The sequence below is a fragment of the Carassius auratus genome, unplaced genomic scaffold (assembly GCF_003368295.1).
Source record: "Carassius auratus strain Wakin unplaced genomic scaffold, ASM336829v1 scaf_tig00009229, whole genome shotgun sequence".
In the NCBI taxonomy this organism is placed as follows: Eukaryota; Metazoa; Chordata; class Actinopteri; order Cypriniformes; family Cyprinidae; genus Carassius; species Carassius auratus.
Window position 1 is genome coordinate 20,001 of NW_020524015.1, and position 23,863 is coordinate 43,863.

General features: G+C 36.8%; 1 protein-coding gene across 1 annotated transcript in view; it reads left to right on the forward strand.

Annotated features, from left to right (window-relative positions):
• LOC113072499 (ephrin type-A receptor 7-like) overlaps nucleotides 1-23,863 on the forward strand; it is a gene marked incomplete at its 3' end in the record, with an annotated part of 46,202 nt that overhangs the window by 18,207 nt on the left and 4,132 nt on the right. The window contains exons 2-5 of the mRNA XM_026245496.1: nucleotides 15,688-15,812; nucleotides 18,087-18,273; nucleotides 19,811-19,919; nucleotides 20,750-20,805. Coding sequence (XP_026101281.1) covers nucleotides 15,688-15,812; nucleotides 18,087-18,273; nucleotides 19,811-19,919; nucleotides 20,750-20,805 — 477 coding nt within the window. The remainder of the gene's footprint in view (nucleotides 1-15,687; nucleotides 15,813-18,086; nucleotides 18,274-19,810; nucleotides 19,920-20,749; nucleotides 20,806-23,863) is intronic.

Genomic DNA, 23,863 nt, shown 5'->3' on the forward strand with positions numbered 1-23,863 from the left:
ATACAAAACTGAAGAATGCAAACTAAGAAGACGTACCACATGGGATGCTTGTTATGGTCTTTACTTGTGGAATTGGAAGTATTTGTAACTTAAGGTCTCTTTTCATCTGTGTTTGATATGTGAGGAGTTGTACGATTTTGTGATTTATGCATGTTCAAGATTCAGAGACCACAATGCTACAGTATGTGTAAAAATATATATATTTTATTTTAATAATAATAATAATAATAATAGTAATAATATAATAGTTATCATTCATATTTTTATTAGATTACATTATAAATCTTTATTGCCTACGCATGTGGAAATTCAAAAACGTATACCACAAATACACTTGACTTAACGGTCCAATACAACAGAGAACATATTCAAATATTTGTTTGCTAATATAGCAAGATCCTATTTTATAATCAATTTCATTTAATTTAAATTGACATTTAGTAATTTACAGCAACTTTTATCCAAAACGACTTACATATGAGGACAATAGAAGCAATCAAAACTAACAAAAGAGCAACAATATGTTGCAAATGACAAGTCCTCAGTTAGCCTAAATCAGTACACAAAGCAAGGTGTACACACACACAGAAAAACAAGTAGATAGAATAGAAAAAACTAATAAAAGGAGTGTTTTTTATTAAAAAAGAAGATTTTTTTTATTAAAATATAATAGAGGGTCAAATAAAGATGGATCAGATGTATTTTAACTGTTTCTTGAAGAAATTGTATGTTTCGTTAAAAATATTAATTACAATACAGTCTATAATTATTATTAATCATAATCATTATTATTCAAAACATATTAAAGGAATTTCATTAAAAATAAAATCTTGATAATAATAATAATAAAATACAATTATTATTATTATGCTATTCTAGTTTAATATAATAATACATTAAGATCCTATTTTATCTTCAGATTCTTTCAATATGTTTTTGACTTAAATTTTTATATATCTTATATGTTCCTGTAACAAAAAGTCTTATTATTATTATTGTTGATCATCATCATTATTATTAGAAACATATTTGTAATAATAAAAACTTCCTATTCATCGGGAAGAAGGAGGCGGGAACCAGCGCACAATCAAAACATAATTTTAATATTCAAAATAAACACAAAACAGCGCGTCAGCCCCTCACGGCGACTGACGCGCACAAATAAAAGCCAAAACATAAAATAATGTCCCAGGCCTGGTCCTCTCTCGTCCTTCACTATAGTCGCTCCAGTTTTATATCCTTCCATCTCCTACGTGGGACTCGATACTGGCGGTGGGGCGCAGGTGTAGCTCATCTCCAATCACTACACCTGGCCTCACTCCTCGTTCCCACGCCTCTCGGCCCCGCCCCACTCGCCACAATTTTAAAGGGAATTGATTGTAAAATAGAATATTTAATAATAATAATAATAATAATAATAATTATTATTATTATTATTATTATTGTTGTTGTTGTTGTTGTTGTTATTATCCTACTATTATTCTGTTATCCTAATATAATAATATATCAAGATCCTACTTTGCCAGAAAATTATTTTAATATGTTTGTGACGTTTTTGTGTTGTTCCTATGACTAAAAATTTCTAAAAATTCCAACTTTATTGAGTCTGTAACACTGTTTAAATGGTTTAAGGGAGTGTTGCTTAAAATAACCAGAACTAATATTAAGAAGGTTTTTCCGATCCAGCTGAGCACACAAACACATTCTGAGCAGAAACATACGTGTGTGTACACATTGTTTGGTATGTATCTGTTTGTTGCCAGGTGTTTTCGTCTGAATGAGTGCCTATATGACATGTAAGTGTGCAGATATGTTAAACATGAAACCTGAACGAGTGCCACCATATATCTGTGTGGGCTATTGGTGACAACAACCTAAGCAAATGTTCTCTCCATCACTAGGAGGATAACAAGAGGTCATTAAAAAGAGAGAGAGAGAGGGACAAGAGGGGGGTCCACACTGTAGGTTGAAAAATAAATTTGGCTCCTTTGTGGAAGGAAAAAGTATTTTCTTTGTTTGGTTTTTAAGCCTAGGCAGCCTCCTCTGTTTTTCATTTCATATTTTCTCTGGCTACAAGCGGAATTGGAGTGTTTGTTGAACAAGAGCAGCTCTCTCTTACCCTTCAATCTCTCATCTGTCTCGCTCTCATTTTCTCTACCTCTCTCACTCACTTTGATGCCAATTTGGCTGGAGCGGAGCATGTCCAGGCTTTTGCAGATGTGTCCCTTTCCCTGCCTCTGATTGCAGCGTTCAGGCCAAATAAAACATCACATACAAGCCTATCTCTCTCTCTCTGCCTTTCTTCTCTTTCTCCTCATCACTCACCGTCTTAGAAAGCAGGCATGCAAAAAAGAAAGAGCAGCCATCAGAATCGGAAGATCAGAAGAAGTGAAGAGATTTTTGAGCCAAATAGATTTAAAAAAATGTAAAATGAAACGTATTACGAAATATAGTTGTTCTGGATTTTCATATAAAAAGTAAGGCACACACACACACACACATATTCACTCACCTAAAGTATTATTAGGAACACCATACTAATACGGTGTTTGACCCCCTATCACCTTCAGAACTGCCTTAATTCTACGTGGCATTGATTCAACAAGGTGCTGAAAGCATTCTTTAGAAATGTTGGCCCATATTGATAGGATAGCATCTTGCAGTTGATGGAGATTTGTGGGATGCACATCCAGGGCACGAAGCTCCCGTTCCACCACATCCCAAAGATGCTCTATTGGGTTGAGATCTGGTGACTGTGGGGGCCATTTTAGTACAGTGAACTCATTGTCATGTTCAAGAAACCAATTTGAAATGATTCGAGGTTTGTGACATGGTGCATTATCCTGCTGGAAGTAGCCATCGGAGGATGGGTACATGGTGGTCATAAAGGGATGGACATGGTCAGAAACAATGCTCAGGTAGGCCGTGGCATTTAAACGATGCCCAATTGGCACTAAGGGGCCTAAAGTGTGCCAAGAAAACATCCCCTACACCATTACACCACCACCTCCAGCCTGCACAGTGGTAACAAGGCATGATGGATCCATGTTCTCATTCTGTTACGTCAAATTCTGACTCTACCATCTTAATGTCTCAACAGAAATAGAGACTCATCAGACCAGGCAACATTTTCCCAGTCTTCAACTGTCCAATTTTGGTGAGCTCGTGCAAATTGTAGCCTCTTTTTCCTATTTGTAGTGGAAATGAGTGATACCCGGTGGGGTCTTCTGCTGTTGTAGCCCATCTGCTTCAAGATTGTGCATGTTGTGGCTTCACAAATGCTTTTCTGCATACCTCGGTTGTAACGAGTGGTTATTTCAGTCAAAGTTGCTCTTCTATCAGCTTGAATCAGTCTGCCCATTCTCCTCTGACCTCTAGCATCAACAAGGAATTTTTGCCCACAGGATTGCTGCATACTGATTTTTTTTTCCCTTTTCACACCATTCTTTGTAAACCCTAGAAATGGTTGTGCATCAAAATCCCAGTAATTGAGCAGATTGTGATATATATATATATATATATATATATATATATATATATATATATATATATATATATATATATATATATATATATAGAGGTGCATCTCAGTAAATTAGAATGTCATGGAAAAGTTAATTTATTCCACTAATTCAACTCAAATTGTGAAACTTGTGTATTAAATAAATTCAGTGAACACAGATGAAGTCTTTGGTTCTTTTAATTGTAATGATTTTGGCTCACATTTAACAAAAAACCCAAATCTCAACAAAGGAGAATATTTCATAAGACCAATAAAAAAAAAAAAAAAAAGATTTTAGTGAATTGTTGGCCTTCTGGAAAGTGTTCATTTACTGTACATGTACCCAGTACTTGGTAGGGGCTCCTATTGCTTTAATTAGCCTACTGCCTCAATTCAGCGTGGCATGAAGGTGATCAGTTTGTGGCACTGCTGAGGTGGTGTGGAAGCCCAGGTTTCTTTGACAGTTCTTTTACCTTCAGCTCATCTGCATTTGCATTTTTTGGTCTTTTGTTTTTCAGTTTCCTCTTGACATTACCCCATAGATTCCCTTTGGGGCTCAGGTCTGGTGAGTTTGCTGGCCAGTCAAGCAGACCAACACCATTACTGAAATAAATGAACTTTTCCATGACATTCTAATTTATTGAGATGCACCTGAGAGAGAGAGAGAGAGAGAGAGAGAGAGAGAGAGAGAGAGAGAGAGAGCATATTGAATTTTTTTTTACCATTTTGAGTTTAATCTTATCCTATTTGAGTGTGTGTGATTCTGACTTTCCTCATGTGACTCAAGTCATTCTGCATTTTTTTTTTTTTTTGAAAGTTCAATGACTTTGATGTTTGGTTTAGTTAGCTCTCGGTGAATGACTAACCCTTGGCGCTCGTGCAAGCTTTAATCAGAGCCATGCATGTAACCAGTGAAAACACAGAAAGTGGAGCGGTGGATTTTGTTCCACCCATGTGGACAGCATCCAAACCTGTGATTAAAGAGCATATGAGGTCTGATTAATACAATCATATTGCTGATGACAGATGGTTTGGGATAATAAATTGCTATTTACAATAGCATCATTTTCCAAAGAGCTTATGCAGTTTTAGTTTGAGACTTTAAAATTCACAATTCAAAATTTAGGATTTATTCATTGGAGAAAGGGATTTTTTCACCAAAATTCATAAAGAATTTCAGGGTTGCTCGTTTTCATAGAATTACAATGAATGTAAAGTAAATTTTACATTCATAAAAGTCTGATAAAAAATAGTCTGTTCCTCATGAAAAGCCATCTTAGAAAAAAGAAAAAATGCATGCATGCAGGACACAAGGTTGAATAAATGATAGGATTTTCATGTAAGGGTGAACTGCTTCTTTAAGAAATAGTCAGAGGAACTGAACTTATGGTAAAACTAAGATAAGTGGCCTTGAATGCATGCAAAATCTAAAATAATAGCTTTTGCTATGTGCCTCTGACCCTGAAAAACCCATCAGTTTAAAGCACAGCTTGTTTGGTGAATAATCTTAGCTTTTTGGTTCCGCCGCGGCTCAGATATGCAATCAGCACGGCGTGTGAGTGTGAATGTGTTGCACGGGCCTGAGGCATTGCTTTGACATTTCGCTGAGATGAGAAGGTTGAGGTCCTTCTGCCTGTTTAGTGAGCCCTTCAAATGCGAATCGTCACGCAGCCTCCGCTTTATTAAGACAAACGATAAAAAGCACAGTGCGTGTTAACACTCAGAGAATGTCTTGTAGTCGTGTAGCTTCTTGTATAGCCAAAGGTCAGGCTGGCAGCAGATAAACTGGAAGAGTGGGCCGAAATTGGCCTCTGTCCCAGGACGTTCATCCTTCATTTGGATTGCGCCGCTTCTAGGGTTGGCTGTTCACTCTGATGGGCAGTGCGGTCGGGATCATTGTATGAAACGCCCAGTGAGAGAGGGGTCTGTGGCATATTTTTATGATTACATCACAATCTTTTGACCCCACCACTGCTTTCTGTGTTCCTGAAAAGTCTGTAATTAGACTAAAGCTTGTTTGTGCATGTGTGTGTTTTTGTGTGTGTGGGGATGCTTGATTATCTCAAAAATCATAATCACAATTATTTTGGTCAATATTCTGCCTTACAAAGGTAAAAGACCTTAACTCGCTAGAGTGTGAAACTGAAAAAAAAAAAAAAAGTTTTACTTTAAAATTATTATTATTAAATTTACCAAATTAATTATGGCAGCGGCTATTTACACTAAGTGCAAGTAACATTTTCTTAGCAATATATGCTATTTACAATAAGTGAAAATAGCAGTATTTTTTTTTATTTTTTTTTTACGTTAAAATTTGACTACTTATTCCAAATAGTGGTAAATATCTGCACCTCACTATTTTAGTACATTGTAAAACAGTATACGATATTATGTAAAACAGTATACAATATTAACTTATTGACGGTAAATTGTAATTTTAATTAAAATTATTAAATTAATGCTACCTTATTTAGACAATAAAGCCTTCCCTACACCTATCCTAACCCTACCTAATAGTTTATTTCCAACTTTTTGATTATATTCTTCATTTTAATTGATGCTAAATGCTTTTCTGATGTTATTTGAAATTTTAAAATGGAGAAAAAAGTTTGCCAAGACTCAATTCGAACCCAGGTCGATCGTGTCAAAATGCCTATGTTACACGTTTTACCATCTGTGCTATTGGATCATGCTAGCTATGACATTTGAATCCACACGCTTCCAACTGACAGCCTGTTGAATAATCAGCATTACAAACAAGTAAATAAATAAATCTTTAAAGGTAATTCATGATTATGTATTGCTGCCAAGGTATCTAGTCTTTACAGTGCTTTGTTAGATCACAATCTAAATCATTTGTCTACACCTTAATTAAAATGTGGCAGACTTTAATGGAGGACCGGAGAAAGAGGGGCAGAATGGGGTGCAATAATTGTTTAATCTCGATTATTGTATTTTCATAATCTTTGGAGGCTGAAATGGAACAGTTTTTTGATTAATTGCAAAGCCCTGTGTGTGTGCTTGTCTCTGTGTGTACCTACTTAACCATATTTTGGGAGCAAATTGAGTTTAACCTGACCTGACCATTTTTAAAGATGTTCTCATTAGCATATATATAAGATAATATTAAATTGATTAAAGATCAATGTAATAATATATAGTCCTATATACTGTGTGTGTGTGCATGTGTGTGTGTGTGTGTGTGTGTAATATATATATATATATATATATATATATATATATATATATATATATATATATATTAGTTATAACTAAATGTAAATAAAAACAATAGGAATCTATACAATTTCACCATTTAGATAGCCAAGTCAACGTGTGTGTGTGTTTGTTGAAAGCAGAGGCCAGTCTGAGCATGTACAAACTTTCAGTGAAGTCCAAAAAAAGAAGCCTCCCAAACCCAATTCCATATTTTCAACCTTGTTATTTCCGAAGAAATCCAGATCAAAGATCAAGATAATCTAAAGCAGTTTTATCCAACCTCAAGCATTTGATTTTGATTGGTGATTTGCTTGCAAGTCACATGGGCGGCTCGTAGCAGCAGGTGGGGAGTGTTATGTCAGAAGTGGTCTGAGGGTTTCTCCTACGGAAGCTGCAGTGGAGTTGGGAATTGAACGTGGAGCGCTGATGTGTGTATTGCGGAGATGATGAGGTGCTTATGGCAGAGGCCATCACGCTTGAGTGGAGGGGATGCTGGGTAGCCTGTTAAAATCCAGAGTGCTGTCTTTTCTAGCACACGGGAGTCAAGTCATAATCACACCATTTCTATTTGTTCTCTCTTCACCCACAGCGGAGACTCAGGGATGCGCACGGATGTCTCTCATTCTCTCCCTTAACCACTGCTCATCTTAAAAAATGAGAGCATAATTCTGCCGTTGCTTGTTTTGTAACGTCTCTGTGTTGATGATGGTTTCTCATTGTGTTTATGAATGTTATCTAAGACCAAAATTAAGTGGGAACTTTTAACTGTGCAGTACAAATCCTATTTAATATAAAGTGCAGCCCAAAAGACATTCAAGGTATAAATTACATTTAGAAGAAACAAATCTTTGATACTTTTAAAAATGAGAAAACAAAGAGACATTATGACGTAAAATGAATGTAAATATTTTGCATTATTTTTGTAGGTTACTAATCAAATGAGTAAATTTGTGATTGGTCATGTGATTCTTATTGCACAGATGAACAGATGTTCATCCTCTTTCATCAGGACTGAAACAAACTTGTGTGCTGCTGAAAAAAAGAGTGTCAAACTAAAGTACAATCTAAATACTAGGACATTCAGAAATTCATAATAAAAAAAAAAATTATAATCATAGACTAAAATTGCTATGCTGATGGTATAAAGCCAGATAGAAGCATTTTCATTAGTGATCTTTGACATGTGGACCTCACAGTGCATGGAGAGTGGCAATCTTGGGTCAGTAATAGTGTATGATTATATGTCAGTAAATGAATGGTTCTGATGCGGGTCAGGTGACTCTGTGTGTGGGGTCAGAAGGTGCATGGGAGCAGTGATGGCTGATAATAGGCTGCCACTGCTGGACTCTAATTTATGTGAGGAAGTCTGGAGAGGGTCTTCACCAGCTTTGCTTTAGGTATCAGGCATTTCAGCATCTGCTACACGCCTAAATGCCTTTCCAAACTTACGACAGGCTTGCAGCACAGGACAGCTGGGCTGTTTATATGAACCCATGGCCGGTGAGACATGTGATCAAGGGTTATGTGATCACAATACTGAAAGAAGCTGGACTGTCAGATCACATCTCCTTCAGGGGTATTAAATAAACCTGAAAAACCTTCTGCTGTTTTGTTTTGTTTTGTTCACCACATTTGACCCAGAGTAAAAAAAAATATATATATATATATAGATTTGACTTAATTTAATTTAATTAACTGATTTATTAATTAAAAACCTGAATCAGATCAGACCTCCTTCAGATGTTGATGTAGATTTTTGTGGTTTTGTTTTGTTTTGTTTTATTTGTTTGGTTTTGCCATTACATTTGACCTATTTTTTATATAAATTTTACTTCATTGTTTTAATTCACTTATTTATTCATTAAAATAAGCTGGATCAGAGACTGATAAACCTTTTGTCTGCTATGTTTTGTTTTATTTTGTTTCGCTGCTTTCATTTAGCCTCTAGACTAGTCCATTTATTTTAAATTTATTGTTTACTATTTATTTATTTAGCTTCTTTGTGTGTGTATGTGTATGTGTTCTTTTGTTTTCATCCTGGCAGACTTTATTTTTTTACACTGTGATTCTGTCATTTGTGTGTTTGATAGCTTGTCTTCAGCTAGAAGTGATTTTAATTAATTCATAAGTCATTTTTATCATTCGGCTCTGCCAAATCAGACTTGAGAATGAACAGCCTTTCTGCATGGGTACAGTAGCAGCTTTTGAACTGGATTCCACTTCTCTCTACAGCCCTATAGGAGAGTTCCAAATCCTGCGATGCAGCTATCATAATAGCAAAAACACCCCTCTAAAGCAGAAGATGTATCATAAGGGACTCTCATAAGGAATTCTTGCCATTAGTATTGGAGAAGAACTAAAAGTGAGAAAGGAGAAGTGGGAAAAAGCTTTCAGCTTTTCAAATATTTCAGCAAATATTACAGGTTGTGAGACGAAAATGTTTCGGTTGCTTACATTTACATCATTTAAAGAAAACACCAAACACACTAGACATGACTAGACCCATAACTGTACTTCATACTTTCAGATTCAACTGTAAATGTGAGTTTCAGTGGCCTTTTCACTTCTAAAGCGTCTCACGGTTTGCCGAAAAGCTTGGGCTTTGATCCCTGAGAGAAATGAAAGCGTTACTTAGCAGCTTGAGCGGTTCCTGTGTGGAGCGCCAAATCGGAGCGTCCCCCTAGCCTCGCTCTAACTGAAAGTGACAAAGCTCTTGGTAACGGTGTTTGGGAAAGCACATTTCTGTTTGGTAGTGTGCAGCGGGAGGACGCCGGGGCTGGGGGTCGAGGGACAGACAGCAAGCGAGAAAGGGAGAGACAGCGTAAGACAGCAAAAGAGAAAACCTTGTCACGGCAATTCTGCCGCTTCCCTCAACATTCATCAAAACGGCGGGCCATCATCTTCTCCCTACTTTATTTTCTGAATCACTGAGCCTCTACAGACGGAGTGAATTCTCCTATTCTTGCTTTCTTTCCCTTTTCTGGCTTCTGTCTCTCTATTTATCTCGGTTTTGTCCTCTCTTTCTCTTTCTCACTCAGTCTTTCTAATGTTTGTACTCAAGTACTGTATATGCACTATCTACAGACAGAGAGTAAATAACCTTCACTGTAAGTCCAGTCCCAGTGCATACATCCAATCGTCCTTTAAAATCAAGTAATATTATGTATGTTATGTATTATTTATTTATTATATAATATACATACGTTTTTATATTTAATATTATACATTTTGTCATCAATTTTGGGTCATGATGCACCAGTTGAGAGCCACTGATATAAATTGCACATGCACACAATCTCATGTCTGAGACTCATTATGCAGGTTAGTCTAAATAAGCACACACACATGGACCATTTTCATGGCCTTGTGAAGCAGTGGCAGACAGGAGGAACAAGAGGACATTCTCCTTCACACACAAACACACACACACACACACTTTTTGGTAGCCAGGGGCAATAATGAGGCAGATCTAACACCCACGCTCTCTGTCTCCGTTCACATATTCATTTACACACTCTCACACACCGGTTCAGCCTCTCCTTGAGGTTTTTTTTATACTGGTCCGTCTCTTTCGTGGGCCTTTTTTCTTTTCCGGCTCAGAGTCAAAATGTCAAGCTAAGTAATGTTGATTACGTCAGCCCTCGTTAGTGTCTGTCCGACGAGAGCTCTGTCGCCGATCTCAGTGTTTTCATAGGGCTCTGGTATAGCCGTCTGCAGGAGGCCCAGACCTATTAAAGCCTAATGCTCCAGCCAAGAGATGACCGTAAATATAAAAAATATCCAACTAATGACAGGAATCGGTAGAGAGGACGTCCCACCCACCTGTCTAACCCCCCAACCCGACATGTCTGCAGCATTTCTTTAGTCATGCGTCAAACTGCTCCTCACTTATAGCCACATTGCTTTAAATGTATAATTTTGCTTAGGTTCTTTGCTTTTACTGAGGGAAATGTAGCTGGACACATAAAATGACAGATTACAGCCATTTTTGATTACAACTTAATTTGGACAGCTTTAAAGCTTTCTCTCTCTCTCTCTCTCTCTCTCTCTCTCTCTCTCTCTATCTATCTATCTATCTCTCTCTCTCTCTCTCTCTCTCTCTCTCTCTCTCTATATATATATATATATATATATATATATATATATATATATATATATATATATATATATATATTTATTTATTTATTGTTGTACATTTAGATTCCAGATTTTCAAATAGTTGTTATCTTGGCCAAATATTGTCCGATCCTAACAAAGCATATATCAATCTAAAGCTTTCAGAAAATGTTACTTTATGACTTGTTTTGTGGTCCAGGGTCACATATAATTTCATTTAATAATTTTTTTTTTTGTTTACAGGATTTCTAAGATATTTCAAAAATTATTATCTTTTATTATTATTATTTTTTTTACCTTTTGATTAACTTACTTTCGATACAGACTTTTACTAAAAGTGTTTATCTAAAATTGTACAGCACTTTGAATCAGCTTCTGTTAAATTGTGTTTAATTTACACATTATTAAACTGCCCTAAACTTAAAGTCATATCGAATATCAATTATCGATAATATACCCTCATCCTAACAGATTTTATGCACTAATAATTTAGTCTGCTTAAAGCTTAGCAGATGCCTCTGCTGAATGATAGCATCAGCAATCGATCAAACAAACTCCGCTCCCACCTGCTTTACAGCAAACCAGTTAGAACCACTGGGCGAACGTTACATTGCCTAATTAATATTCATGAGCCAGGCTGATAAGGTTTATAATGTACTTCTCAGATCGTTCCTGTGCCCTTGGCTTAAGCGAAACCTCCATTCTTCCATCTCAGGCTCCTGTCAAAGAACAGGAACTGCAATGCAGCGCTTTAGAACGTGTTTGTGGCGCCATTTCAGTCGGCGTCTCTTGATAAGCGCTCAAAGTTATTTGATAGTTTTGAGGTGGATGAAAAGAAACCGGGGACATGAGAGTGTCAGCCTTGACTTAAGTGGCTGGATAATTAAAATACTTCAAAGTTAATACTGCGCAAGCAAAGCAGAGAGAGAAAATGATTTCTGTTATATAATTCCATTCTAGTGCTTTCAGATACTCTAGAAACGCCACAGCCAGCCAACAGAGGGAAGAGAGAAAGGAGCTGAGAGTATATAAAAACATCTATGCATAATGTATCCCTAATGTATTCTAATGCAGAACATGATAGACGCTTGCTTCTGCTTGAATTAACTTATGCATTAGGAGGCTCGAGAAGGTCACTTATATCTGCTTTTATGTCACCCAACCACTGCACACCAAACGTGCCCCCCGCACACAGCCGCTTCAGGACAGACAGAACAATTATATGATTTTCTGCTGTGTTAGGCCCCTTTCATGCGATAATAGTGGGAGTGGGTTGACTCGCTCTGAGGTAAGCATGTCATTAATGGTTGTTATAGGGCAGTGGTTAAACATACCACAGGGAAGGTGCCACGGAGAGGGACTGAGGGACACATTTCCTCCATATTAACACTGAACTCAGGGTCTCTCTTCCAGCTCAAAGATTCGAGTCGATATGAGGGCTGTCACTACGCTCGATTCTCAATTACCCGGCTGGTTCTCAGCGGAGAGAGGGGATGGCAGCCGGTCCCACATTGCTGGAATCCGAGGCTTCTTTTTATGATGAAAGTTTGGACTTTGCCTTAAATTATTTAAAATAATAATAATAAAAAAATTGTGTTTTAGCTTTCATAAGAGATATGTATTGAAAGCTAAGGGCTAAATAAATATATATGTGGGCATTATCAAATGTGTTTTTGTGCATTGAAGAGCTAAATGCACTTTTTTTTTTTCATAAATAAATATATTATTTATTTAGACACAATTATCAGCCATAACTTAAATATAATCAATATTGGGTAGATTATCAGTTCGCCTTCATATACTAGCTTATAGATGGCTCTTGTTTCTCTAAAAATACATCCGCCCATGTAAATGTTTACTTTTTGAAGCTACACTTACTATTATTTGACTTTGTGGTTAACTGGTGGCCAACATGGCTTGTCAAAACTAACCGACGTCTTTTACCTCAGGGCCAAAGTTGAGTGCTTTTATAAGTAAACACAAGTGACTAACAGATTGCCTCGTCAATGGAAATGTGCCTCTGAGACCCCAAAAGCAGTGTACGTGTGTTTGTATATAGTAACTAGATTCAGAAGTCAGAGGGTGTGCTGGATATGGAAATAGATATACAAGAAGAATAACAGGAAAACACTTCATGTGGGAAAAGTAACTCTAGAGAAACAGTCACAACTTTTATTTCCCAGATCAGGTTAAAAGGAGCTAGGCTTTTACTCCGAGAGACAGTCGAGCACCTCATACCCACTAGTACAGAAGAAGCAGTCAGTTTGAAAGGGCCAAAAGATCCAATTACTCCAATACAACTGGTTCAGTGCCGTACAAGTGTGCTCTTTAAATTGCTATGTCCTGCCTGCATCGCCCCACTCCTCAAGGGTAATTGACACTCTCTGCATACAATGAATGTGGACAGAAAGGAAAAACAAACACAGATTCTGAGACACTCAGACTGGTTTGACTATTGCTAAAAGTAGAAAATCAGTCCTGTTCAAAAAAAGCCGGCCTCTTCATCTGCACAGTTTCCAACTGAGGGAGTTTAAAACACTTTGAGTATGTAACATCCCTAAATGCATCAGTATGATTACTGTGGTTTGGATTGAACAGCCTCGTAAGGAGAGTGAGGATTTTGGCTGCTGTTACAAATGAGCATGTAGGCCGGCACAGTATGGTGTGCGTTCGGTCTGGCCGACCTTCAGATCTGGATGGGAAATTAGATTGTTTTAGTTGGATTACACTAGCTATGTCAAAACACAGTCTGACTGTTGCGGTTTTGGATCTGTGCTGCCATCCGTGGTCCTGTAATGAGGTTTTAACCCTGAATCACTCATTGCCATGAGATCAGCGCAAAACAAAATCCCGGGTCAAATGAGGTTATGACCTTGAAACTTTGCTCTCAACGGATCACTGCTTCTCTCACTCTCTCCTGAGTTAAATTCCTCCCGAAGCCTAATTCTCTTTTTTTTTTCCTTCATCTTGAGAAAAGTCTTTTCTTACTTTAACAGACGTCCGTTGAGAATGGACACTCATTAATGGCGCATGCATGAATGCTACATTTCCATGCACTTCTTCCAGAACGTCCTTATCCGAAGGTTACCTTCGAACGGATCTTATTTCTGAAGTTATTAAAAACAAGGAATTTAATTTGGGTTACCCACAAGCCCCTCGTTTTAAATTCACACCGCATTTGGAAATAGTATACCGAGTGAACGTACAACGTGTGCAATAACTTTGTAATTTAAAGACAATTATGGCACACTGGAGAAGAAACTATAGGAGGCACACATGGATTGGGAAGTGGTGCTAAAGGGAGGGAATAATTGAGGTGCTGGGAAAGTCAGCGTTGGGGTTAGGGTACATTTCTCTAAAATACGCTTGCACATGTGTCGGCAGAATTAATTTGACTTAATTGACATTCATAAGCCAGACGTTGCAGTTTTACTCTGACTGGGATAAGGCTGTCTTGTGCTGTTTGCTCAGTAATTGAAATTTCCATTATGAGGTGTAAACATTTAGCAGCCACCAAGTGAATATTCATCAGCAGGAGCAGTAGTGACACAAGATTCTGTCTTTGTGCATTTGTGCCAGCCAGGTACTGAATTTGCATTAAAGCTAGGGAATAGTTTTTGTTTATGCATATATGAATATATTAACATGCTGTTCGCTCAGTATGAGTTTGATTTGTTTTAGGTTATTTTATCCAAACACCATCTAATACTATAAGTTATATTGTTCCGTTATTTATATGTTTTTGTTAACAAGTGTTTAACGCATTATCTTTAATATAGGTAATTACTTGGCTTCCTGCAATTGAACATTTTTTAAGTTTATGTTAATGTAGTTTTATATTTTAAATATTAAAAGCGAATCAATAAAAATATTTAACATTAAAGAGATATCACTCAAAAATGAAAGGTTTGTCATTATTTACTCACCCTCATTTTGTTCCAAACCTGTATGAGTTTCTTTCATGTGTTGAATACAAAAGAAGATATTTTCAAGAATGCTGGTAATCAAACAGTTGCTGGCCCACATCTTTCTTTCCCTATTAGGTAAGTCAACAACTGTTTGATTCTTCAACATTTTGTAAAACGTCTTTGTTTGTGTTCAGCATGCAAAAAGAAACTTGTACAGGCTTGTAATGACATAATGGTAAGTAAAAGATGACAATATTTTCTTTTTGGGGTAAACTATTCCTTTAAGCTTTGTTGAGATCAATGAATTAAAAAAAAATGCATAAAATAAATGCATGAAATCCCTAGTGAAAAAATATACTAAATATATTAAAGTAAATTTGAAATACATTGATTTCATGTTAAGTATACTACAAATACATTTAAATATTTCTGTGCCGAATAAAATAATCTGCAATTGTAACATAAATTTACTAAACTTGGATACTTTAAATCTGTTAAACTAGAACAACTAATTTTGTACTTTAATTGCATTTAAAATGCATTTTAATTGTGCAGAAGTAGTGCTGAAGTCCAACCAACCAACTGAAGTAGATTTAATTGTGCTAAAGTGGAAGTCTGCAAGCATACTTTAGGTACACTTTAAAAATCTTGCATTTATAGACTGCTATTATTCAGAGATCATGCTATCATCATTAAAATAGGCATTAAAACCCATTTAGGCTTAATATTAAGAAATAGTACTCCAAAAAAAGTTCAACCTTTTTTTTTTTTGAGCGATATATCAGTAAATATTTCAACTATACTTAGTATGAAATAAACTCATTTTAAATATATATAAATCAATTTAGTCATTTTAGATACTATTTAGTTTTTAATTGTACTAGTTGAAAATGTGTAGAGAATTACTAAAAGTCAGTATCTTTCCTGTTTTCATTCTTTCAGCTCCATCTCAAGTGAGTGAGGTGATAAAGGAGCGAGTTCAGCAGCACAGCGTCCAGCTCTCCTGGCAGGAACCAGAGCAGCCCAATGGCGTCATCACCGAATACGAGATCAAGTACTACGAGAAAGTGAGTACACACCACCTGCTCCAGAACATAAGATATTAATGAATCTGTGTGTTTCACAAAATGTAAAATGACTGTGTCTGCCTGTCTATCAGCATCCCAATTCCCATGCAACCCGTCCTATCCTGTATATATATATATATATATATATATATATATATATATATATATATATATATATATATTTTTTTTTTTTTTTTTTTTTTTTTTTTCATGATTTGCATTCTATGTGCACAAAGCTTGCAGTCAAATGCTCCGGTCTGAGTGGATCCTTCCCCTCTAATTGATATAATGAATGAGACTCTCATAAGGTTTTAATTAGACTGAGGTCCTTCACCAATCCCACACAAACATACACAGGTCCATCTTAGTTTACCACAGCAACACTCGTAAACGTTTAAGACCACTTCAGAAACACACACACACACACCAGAGTAGCACACATGCATCTGGTATTTTTACCTGAGCATCTGTTCATTGAAAAAACACCCCAAAACAATCCCTTGCAGGTACGCACACACTGTCACTAAAACATTAATTAGAATCATACTCCCAAAAAACATGAGCACAAACACATGAACATTCATTTTCTTTCACCTCAGCTCACTCTCCTGTTCAGTATCACCCCTCCTCCCCCCACATCCATTATAAAGCACAGCTTTGTAGGGTCTACCTTCAAGCTCGTAAGTCAGCTAGTCAGGCATGAGCAGAAAGGAGCTGGCCTGTTGGGTTCCGGTCTCTTAGGCAGTGTGAAAGCAGGAGCAGCGTTCTCTGGCTGTAGTCCATCCTGTTTGAAAATTAGAAGCAAGCTTGACTTCAGTCCTAACAGCCTGTGGCATTCCATTTAAGAGTTTTTTTCTCTCTTTTTTCTCTTCTGAAGTCCATGAGAGATAATTTGCAGATCAGTGGGAAAATGCTGTGGTGCAGCAGTGTTGCACATGGTGTGTTCACACAGGGGATGTGGGTTTGCATGTACAGTATGGAGGAAAGCCCATTTCCATCCAGTTTTTTTTTCTTCTATACTTCTAATTTTAAGTATGTTGTGTTCACCAAGTCTGCATTTATTTGATTAAAAATAAAATAAATACTATTATGAAATATCAGATGGTAATATATTTTAAAATTCAGTTTATCTTTGTGATGGAAAAGCTAAATTTTTAGCAGCTATTACTCCAGTCGTCAGTATCACATGAAAATGTCCTTCAGAAATCACTCAGATATACTGATTTGGTGTTCAAGAAACATTATTATTATTATTATTATTATTATTATTATCATCATAAATGTTGAAAACAGTTTTTGAGGACACCTTTTTTTGTCTCTCTTTTTTGTTATTTGTTTTATCAGAATTTTTAACTATTTTATATGATCACAATATCTCTATATGTGATATCTCAGTCTTGTAATTGTCTCTATCACATTTGTATAATAAATTAATTATTAAATTAATTGCAATGTTATTTTTCAATAACTGCCAATTTGCATCTCACAATTCCTCCTATACAATTTATTTCACAATCTTAACATTATCTGAAATTAGCTTATTCATTTTTTTTAATTGTAGTTATTTTTTTTAATTTTTTTATTTTACTTTAAGGATGAAATGGACAAAGATTAATATGTTTGCTTTAAATGTTAGCATATAACCAAATTCATTATCTTAATACATTTCATTTAAATTAGACAATTGATTTTTTTACTCTTAACATTATCTGAAAATAACAACATTTATTATAAATGAATTCGTTCAAACTAAAAAAAAAAAAGAAAGACAAAGAAATAGTATTAGTAGACCAGTACAAACTTCTTTCTTTGTGTCCAGGGTGTGGGCAATATAAACCAAAAAAAAGCATGGTGAACATTTTTTTTACTCAAAATAGAACAGGCATCTTCAGACATCTTTTGCATACCATTGTGACACACTAATCTTAACCTCGCCTACTATATAGGATGGATAGCATGCAAATTGGGATCAGCCGTATACTCTGTGTGGGTGTGCATGTGTTTGTGTTTCCTCAAGCTCTCTTTGACATTCCAATTGCAAATGAAGCACCAGCTCCTAGCAAACAGCTCGCTTCTGGTTACCCAGGTTACGGATGAAATACTGTGATATTGCCTCTGCTTGAACTCTTTGCGTGTGAAAAAGGCCAAATGCTCCACTATTCGCTGCCAAACACTTCAGCGTAACCACCCCTCTCTGTAAAGAATTTGTACAATTTGTGCTTTTGATACCCTGTGACAAGATTGTTATTTTGTTTTCTTCTTTTGAACCTAAAGGACCAGAAGGATCGCATTTACTCCACCGTGAAGTCAAAGTCTACTTCAGCCACAGTCAATAATCTGAAGCCAAGCACAGCGTACATCTTTCAGATCCGAGCATTCACCGCCGCGGGATACGGCACTTTCGGTCCCAGAGTAGAGGTCACCACCAAGGAAGAATCCACTGGATCTGGTGAGCAAAAGAGTATGTGAAACAATGGCTTAAAAAGCCATTTTAAGCTATTTTTAATCCGTTTTTTTTTTTTTTTTTGTTAAGAAGTATGCTAGTCTAGCGCTAAATTAGCAAGGTTTTGTATTAGGATCTATCCGATTACACTTAAAGGTAAGGTCCAGTTTCTTCCTGATTAAAATCTCTGACCCAGACTGTTTCTAAGACATTGTGTATTTTCGATAAGATGTTCAGTTTCGGTTCCCTATGCAGTTCGTCAATGAGCGCAGTATTTTCGATTCAGAGAAACAAACCTAACGAGAAACAATCCAACCTGAATGTGTCATTGTTTCAAATGCAGGCCACTGTATTACCATCTGGGACTATTAAGCCCACTTTCAGAAACAGTAGAACCGTGCACTCAGCGAGACACTAAAATAGAGCCAGCCCCTCCCCGCAGCAGTGAGAGGACGAAAAGGGGTTACAACCGTCCCGTGCTTTTTCAATGAAGCTTTGCTTTAAGCTATTCTGCTGCTCCTATTGCCAAATAGTTAATTAGGAATACACAAATATTACAATTCTAAATGATTCCAGTAGCAGATCAGTAAGTGGCTGATTAGAAGTCATTATTATTATGTAAATAAATTTGAAATGAAACACTAAAAACCGCACATGACGAGTCCTACACATGACGTTATGCATTAATCTGATAAAAAAAAAAAATAGAATAAAAGCAGTAATATTAGTTTAGTTTATTTATTGTCACAATTTCAAATATCTTTTTCTATTGATATGTGTATTAATATGTATTAATATGTGTATTCTATTAATATTCTATTTATATTCTATAAAATGTGATTGTTTACCTGTCACGGTAAAGCTAAATTTGTTGTAGTCATCACTCCAATCATAGTGTCACATGATTCTTCAGAAATTACTAATTTGGTGCTCAAGGAACATGTTTCAATATAACATTTATTTATTTTTTATTTTTTTTTTAACAGAAAGAAAAGAATAGCTTTTATATGAAATAGAAATCTTTTGTAACAAGATAGTTACATGACATGGAGAAAAGCAGAAATTGTGAAAAATTATTTCCTATTACTTATTAATGAATTGTTACAATATATTATTCAGTTTTGGTAAACCGTGGTGACGTTACACTAATTTGTTCAGAAAAAAAAAAAAAAATGAATTTGTTCCATTTAATTACATTTTTCCATGATTTAACTAAATTCTAACGAATGAATAATTGAACTAAAACACACTCGACTGACTAAGTTTTTTTTTCTACCTGTCTTTCTAAAATATATATAAAATTACATTCAGTAGTACTTTTAAATGATTTTTAAAAATTAACTTTGATTGTTAGATGACAGAAAAAGATAACTTAAATCTACAAAAGGGGAAATGAGCATTTAATATTAAAACAAAACTAAACATAAAAGAAAAAAAAAACTTGAATATTGGCTAACAACATGGTAACTATATATTGTGAACTCCTATATTTCATTAACAAACTTACAGGACTACAATTGACATCTTGTGTTGTTCATTTGTGTTTTAATTGCAGCTACAGTCATATCGAGTGAGCAGAATCCAGTCATCATCATTGCGGTGGTGGCGGTAGCCGGTACCATAATCCTGGTCTTTATGGTGTTTGGTTTCATCATAGGGAGAAGGTACGCTCTCGCGGCCCCCATTGACTCTCCGCTACTGTGAGTCTCGTACGCTCTCTCAGTTTGCTTTCTGTCCCTCAAAGGCCACCATAGCTGTGGAGTTCACACCCTTGCCCACTTTCGTGTGATCACACCCACCCACCATCATGTCGTACACTGTGGGAATGTGACCTCTGTTGCATTTCCCCCTCACAAGCTCATGCTGCTAGCATACACCCCAGAATGGGATTCACAACTGCAAATCCACCCTTCCCAGTCTTACCTTTTTTACCTGTTTGTCATGGTTGAACCAAGAACGCCAGTGTTTTTCCATCTGAAATTTCACTCATAATGTTTGTCATATTACTGGAGTAAACTAATTCCCATGAATCCTTCACAAACACGCATTGCTCCTCTGCATGTCCATTAGCACTGAATGCTCTGAATGCTTTGGTATCCCATATCAGTTAAATTCATTATGGAGTTATTTCCCGTAATCAGCTGGCAAGATAATTTCCAGAAATTCCAGATTGCAGATCATTTACTTATTCTCGATGTTTATTTTTCCTAAACCTATTAATTGTGAAAGACAACTTGCCAGCACAAACACACACACACACAAAAATCACATAATTGATTAATTTATCTCAGAGCTCATAGCTTGGAACAGAACGGAACAGGAATTCATGGCATTTCTATTCCGTGTCAAGAAAAACATACTGATTAACATTTCCGATTTCACAATTTCTTCAGGTTGAGTCAAGATGTATTGCCCTCAATAGCCCTGTTATGTTTGAAATCATATGCCTGGTCACTGCAGGCCTTTAATTAGTTTCTTTTTGTTCCCTGTGTAGACACTGCGGCTACAGTAAGGCCGATCAGGAAGGGGACGAGGAGCTCTACTTTCAATGTGAGTGCCAGCTTTCATCAGCTCATTATACACACGCTCATCAGTGGTGCTCAGCCGCGCTCCTGGAGAACCGTCCTGCAGAGTTTGGTTCCAACTCTAATCAAACACCTGAACCAGCTAATCAAGGTCTTTGGGTTCACACTTGGAAATTACAGGCAGGTGTGTTAAAGCAGCACTGGAACTAAACTCTCCAGGAGGGGAGGAGCAGGACTGAGCCATGCTGTACATCATTGATCATGTTCTGGTCAACCATTACAGCTGTAGCCTCTCATAAGCTCCAGTTCTGATTAAATATCTCAACATATAACATTTGCTTTTTAGTTTAATGCTTACAGCTAACAATAAAGAGTAGGGATGTACCGACATCAACATTCTGGTTGTTTTCATGTTATGGTTGGAAATTATTGGGGGAAGTCGTGGCCTAATGGGTAGAGAGTCGGACTTGTAACCTGAAGGTTGTGGGTTCGAGTCTCAGGTCCGACAGGGATTGTAGGAGGGGGGAGTAAATATCCAGCACTCTCTCCACCCTCAATGTGAGACCCTTGAGCAAGGCACAGAACCCCACTGCTCCGGGTGTGTGTCTGTGTGCGTGTTTGTTCACTACTCACTGCTGTGGATGGCTTAAATGCAGAGCACAAATTCCAAGTATTCAATTTTTATATAAGATTTTAAATCTAGCAGACTTTTGCTGACAATTTCTGCTGACTTTTGACCGCTTCGGGGGTTTTCTTGAAACTACTACAGAGCCAACTTTCACATTTCAAACTTTTTTATACCTCCACCCACAGACCATTGGATAAACGCCAAATACCACAGCCCTTTATCTCTATTTTCTCTAGTCACGTACCTTCGATTTCACAAATGTTTGCATGTTTCTCCTGCATTGACAGCTAAAGTTTTATTAATCTTTCCAGCTGTAAATCTCCACTTAAGTAGTATAAGTAGTATAATAAGCCTGGTCTATACTACTTTGATAACAAAATAATAGACTGATATCAAAGAGATGAGAAAGAAAATCCATTACACTTTTTTTTCTTCTTAAAACCAATGTTTGTTGATGCCGATAGACTCATGGACAGTGGACAGACATATAGCGCTGTTGCCGTTGAGCACTACCTTGCGGTCCTTCCCCAATCCTGTCTGACCTCTCTCTCAATTCTGTCTGTGTCCACCAATTATCGTATGGACCCACAGTCAATGCTCTGAACTGTTTCATACTCACAGAATACATGTCTAGTAGGCTTTTCGTGATAGACGGTGCTGACGGTGATACCTGTGTTAAAACGCAACACTGGTTATGTCACTTGCCCACCGCGGCACAATTAAAAACTCAATGCGGCTGCTCAATCTAGCATGCCCAACAACAATCAAATCACAAATCAGATTTCATTTATCCAGTGAGGAAAGTGAGTCGAGCTGACTGACAAGAAAAGTGAGGTGAGACAGACAAGACGATGGCAGACAATTTAGTTTAGAAACGAAATGCAAAATCGCCTGTTTGGCAAATTTGTCATTTATCTAAAGTGATTTTGGAAGTTTTTTTAAAAAATTTGTTTCTTATTTAATTGGTTCTACATTATTTGCAGATTTTTACTTTTTCTAAACTTTGTGTCATTTATTTATTTTATTTGACATTAAGATGTCTCCAAGCTTTCTTATTAATTTGGCTAATAAACATTCTACGTTTCTTATTTATTTGGTTATATATTATTTATGTGTACTTAGCCTATTTCGAGTTTTGTATTTGTATGTTTTGTTTTTAAACTTTATGTAAGTTATTTATTATTTTATATAAGGCATAGCCTGCCCTATAGCATGGTGTATTTTTATTTTAGTTTTGTTAATAAAAGTTCTATGCTTTGTATAGGCTAAAGTGAATTTGACGTTGTATTTTTTTGTTGCATTCAAGCAACTGACGCTGATCTGCTGCTATTATGATGCTTTTAATCTATTTAAAGGCGAAGGAAAGCAAAGAAAAGAGGGGAAAATTCAAATGAACTGAAAATGAACAATTGCTTTACACAGAATTGCCGCTATTTGAAAGTGAAAGTAAAATGCACACGCCGCTTTTACAAGCTATTTAAAAGCAAAGGAAAACAAGGAAAATAGGAAACGCCCCCTTCCCCCGCAGTGATACTGGTATTACCAGTGTTGTTAAATGTCGATTAACTGGTGGGAAAATTTCCTCACCATCACAACCCTAATGTCAATCGCCTATGGTGTAAAGCTAGGCCATAACCCTACAGAAACATACCCTCAAATCCAGATCTTCATCTAAAGAGAGCTTTCAGAGCTGTCAGTGTTACAATGTTCCTCTAGGTGCTTGACTTTTCTGGATTGTGAACCCCTGCACCCAGGCCTCTCGGCCAGTAAGATGTTTTCTCTCAGCAGTCCCTAATGAAGCCCCTGAAGAGATAGCGCTGGCGACGGCCTCCCTAGACTTGCTCTGCTAATGATCAGTGCTGTAGGCAAACTGCTGATTTGGAAACAAAGGTTCAAGGTGGCACAGCTTGCTTGTACAGGGGCAGCTCAACCTCACTAGTGTTCTTGCCCACACACTAAGACTTGCAGACTGCCATATTCTCGCCGCAAAACAGCCCTTCCAAAAACAGCACTAGACGCTACAGACAACATCTGATTATGAAGAGAACCTGCTCGGCTACGCAAAAGCACAAGATCCTGGCTGCTTTGACAAAAGACAGATAAGGTGCGCGTCATACTCGTACACCCAATTTGTTGCTCGTGTTGTGCGGGCAACAGTGATAAACACGTACTATCAGATTTACTGACAGCCTAGATGGACGAAGCAATTATAGCAGGCGAGAAGATGGGAAATATCAGCTGTCGTTGCATATGACTGGAGCACAGTGCCGCCCGTTTTCTTATGACGTAGGCCGAAACGGCCGTGAAGGAGCTGGGGGATATTGGAAAAAAGCTTTCTCTCTCTGTTCCTCAGCACTGCTTTTGTTGCAAATTAGTAATTTAATTAGTTGTTAGCAACAGTCCATTTTAGTCGTTTTCATCTCAGCGTGTTGTAGCCTATTAGTTTTTGCATCTC